This window comes from Belonocnema kinseyi, chromosome 7, assembly GCF_010883055.1.
Source record: "Belonocnema kinseyi isolate 2016_QV_RU_SX_M_011 chromosome 7, B_treatae_v1, whole genome shotgun sequence".
Lineage (NCBI taxonomy): Eukaryota > Metazoa > Arthropoda > Insecta > Hymenoptera > Cynipidae > Belonocnema > Belonocnema kinseyi.
In genome coordinates this window covers 83,007,802-83,010,858 of record NC_046663.1, presented here as the reverse complement: position 1 = coordinate 83,010,858, position 3,057 = coordinate 83,007,802, and the positions used below count along the sequence as shown (strand labels likewise).

Genomic DNA, 3,057 nt, shown 5'->3' with positions numbered 1-3,057 from the left:
ACAATCAATTCCAACGGCATCAGCCGGTAACGTTGTACACGAAAATACGAAATCTCTAGAGCCTCGCCTAGTGGCCGCCAGGTTTCGTATTTTCGTCTACAAGGTTACCGGCTGATGCCGTTGGAATTGATTGTTGAAATATTTTTTCAGAAAAAAGATGAAATAATTTTCTGTGAAGTTCCTACCAAAATGCAGTACCTAAACGTACTTTATTGTACTCTAATACATTTCCCAAAGTTTCAGCTCGATATTTTATTTACAAAAAAAGTTCTTAAGTTCAAAAGAACATTCAGTGAACTGAAAAACTGTGATCGGTAATATAGGTATTTAGCTGTGTCACATGCCCTTAATAATTAAATTGAGATCATTATAAGTATGATTTAATATTTCTACCCAAGATTTTTTTACTTTATCCCTACTATGATGAATACTCAATAATTCATGATGTACCAACGCAAACCCGCGTTTATGTCACCACGTTTTTTTTATTTTCTTGTAAGCAATCTAAAAGAATTTTTGTAGGATATTTTATCTTATCCACAAAAAATAACAACTAAAGATAGGGAAGAATGTCTGAAAAAAATATTGTAGGTCTTTATTGTTTAATTAATTACGTCGAATATTCAGAACATGAAGATGCAAACAAATATTGGGATCTAAAAAAGATGTTTTTGATCAAATTTCATTCAACCATTCCAATTGCAAAAAATAAAATTCCGAGGGCGAAGAGAATGTGCCCACACAACGGGCAGATTTTTTTATTTAAAATTGATTTTTTCTAGTAGAAAACTTATGTATTTTGTTAAAAAAGTGTCCTTTCTGTTCAAAATTAATTTTCTTCGCTGAAAATTCATCCTTTTTGGTTAAAAATACAACCGTTTTTTGTATTAAATTAATCTGGATGGTTGAGGATTCAACAATTTGGTAGAACAGGCTTTTTTAATATTTGTTTTTTAAAAAGACCGAGTTCTTTATAGGATAGTATTTTGGTTTAAATCGATCTTTTGGTAGAAAATTAATTTTTGTTTTAAAAAAATGATATTTTCAGGTTGAAAATTCCACAATTTGGTTGAAAATAAAGGTATTTTGTTGAAAATTCGTATTTTTTTAATGGCAAAACATAAATGTTCTTGCTCGAAAATTCATCTTTTTGGTTGAAAATTTAACTATTTGATTAAAAACTCTCTTTGGACTAAAATGGAATTATTTTTGTTAAAAAATTTAAGGTTTTTTGGTTAACAATTAATTTTTATCTGAAAATATCACTAGTGCATTTTTGATTAGTAAATTTATCCTTCATAAGTTGAAAATTCAACTGTTAAGTAGATAATATTTTTCTTGGAAACTCGTTTTGTTTTAGTTCGAAAATTCATTTTGTTTGTTCGAAATTTAATACATATTTCGACTTAAATTTTAGGAATATAAATTGTTTTATATTGCATTTACATTAATATTATTTGGAAGAAGTTGGGGGTAAAAAGTAGCCTAAAATTGGTTGACTTAGTTTATAAAAGACCCCTTAATTAGATTAAACGAATCAGAGATTTTTTTTCTTACCGGTGAATAAATCCACCATTCTCGCATTTTCTTCTAGCTTCAGTGGCTGCTGGGAAAAGTAATTCTGGTCTGTAGAGAATATCCACGAGAAGTGATAATTCCGATTGTACCAAAGGCTTCAATTGCTCTTCTAGGAGAGAAACTATGTCTTGCAATCCTTCAATAATGCTGCGGTCTAATCTCATCAGCTGCATAAATCAAAATTACAAATTTAGATTTACATCAGGATGGCCACTTTTAAAAAATTTTTGTATCCCGGTTTTCTCCCGATTCTTCCGGTGCATATTCGTCATTTCTCCAGTTTTAAAAAAAAATTAACTTTCTTTGCAAAACCCACGGTTTTTTCACATATATTATAAATTGCGGAAGTCGATAAAAGTCAGCAAAACGTTTTGCAAGAAATTAATTGACTTTTAAATCATATAATACAAAGAATAATGAAATTATACTCAGCCTCGTTCTTCGATGATTACGTACGTAGTACCTCTTCGTTTCGCGATGCGCCACAACTTTCAGAGTTTATAACAGAGAGAAAAACCTCTAGTTTCCTCTCTCTCGTGTTTCGTGTTTCTAGCCTCATAAACCATTCGTTGTGCGCGGTGGCCACACGGCACAGAGTGAAAGTATAGTTTTTTCGTATTTTTTTAAACATTAATTGAGTTTCGTTAAAAGAAAATGGGAAAATCAGAACAGCAGATTGCTGAGCTACAGAACCAAATTCAGGAGCTGCAGCAATATGTGAGGAAGAGGCGTAAAAAGCTTAAAAAGCTCTCGATATCCACGGCGGATATGTTCGTGTGAAAAGAAAGACTGCTCTAAGAACAGAAATCGATCTAGGAGCGTTTCCAGGAGACGTTGCAGAATGAGATCCCGCTCACATCGTCGAGGAAGAGCGTCTCGCATCTCAGCATCGGGTTCTTCAAGCAGAAACAGTAGCCATACATCGAGATCGTCGAGATCCCTCGCTGGATCTCTTCGTCCCCGCAGCAGATCCTCGACCAGTAGAAGATCTTCAAGCCGATCTCATACACCACGGGGAACGAAATCAGGTGAATTTAAAATAAATTTGAGCATTTGGAAATATTTGCATAACAAGTAGGATGCGACTAAGATTAGCCGCAATGTGTACCGGGTTATAGACAGTCGCTAGGAGATCATCTTCTTTATCGACGGTTAGTTTGCAATCCACAACAGTTGACAGGTTTTTTCTTTTACCGGCTGCAGAACAGTCAAGCTATTCATATTACATAATTCCGTCTTCTATAGTTCAAATATCATTTCAGATCTCTATGGTCAGGGTTGTACAGCCGACGTATCAATTCCGACTTTTACAGTCGATGTATCAATTCCGACTTTTACAGTCAATGAATCAATTCCGACTTTTACAGTCGACGTATTAATTCCCACTTTTACAGTCGATGTATCAATTTCGATTTTTACAGTCGATGTATTAATTCCGACTTTTACAGTCGACGTATTAATTCCGACTTTTACAGTCGA

The 3,057-nt window shown here is 33.6% G+C and overlaps 1 protein-coding gene across 5 annotated transcripts in view; it reads right to left on the bottom strand.

The window, feature by feature from the left end:
• LOC117176035 (inositol 1,4,5-trisphosphate receptor) overlaps positions 1-3,057 on the bottom strand; it is a 149,557-nt gene that overhangs the window by 39,578 nt on the left and 106,922 nt on the right. For all 5 annotated transcript variants that reach the window (XM_033366010.1, XM_033366011.1, XM_033366013.1 and 2 more), the window contains one exon: positions 1,558-1,745. In XM_033366010.1, coding sequence (XP_033221901.1) covers positions 1,558-1,745 — 188 coding nt within the window. The remainder of the gene's footprint in view (positions 1-1,557; positions 1,746-3,057) is intronic.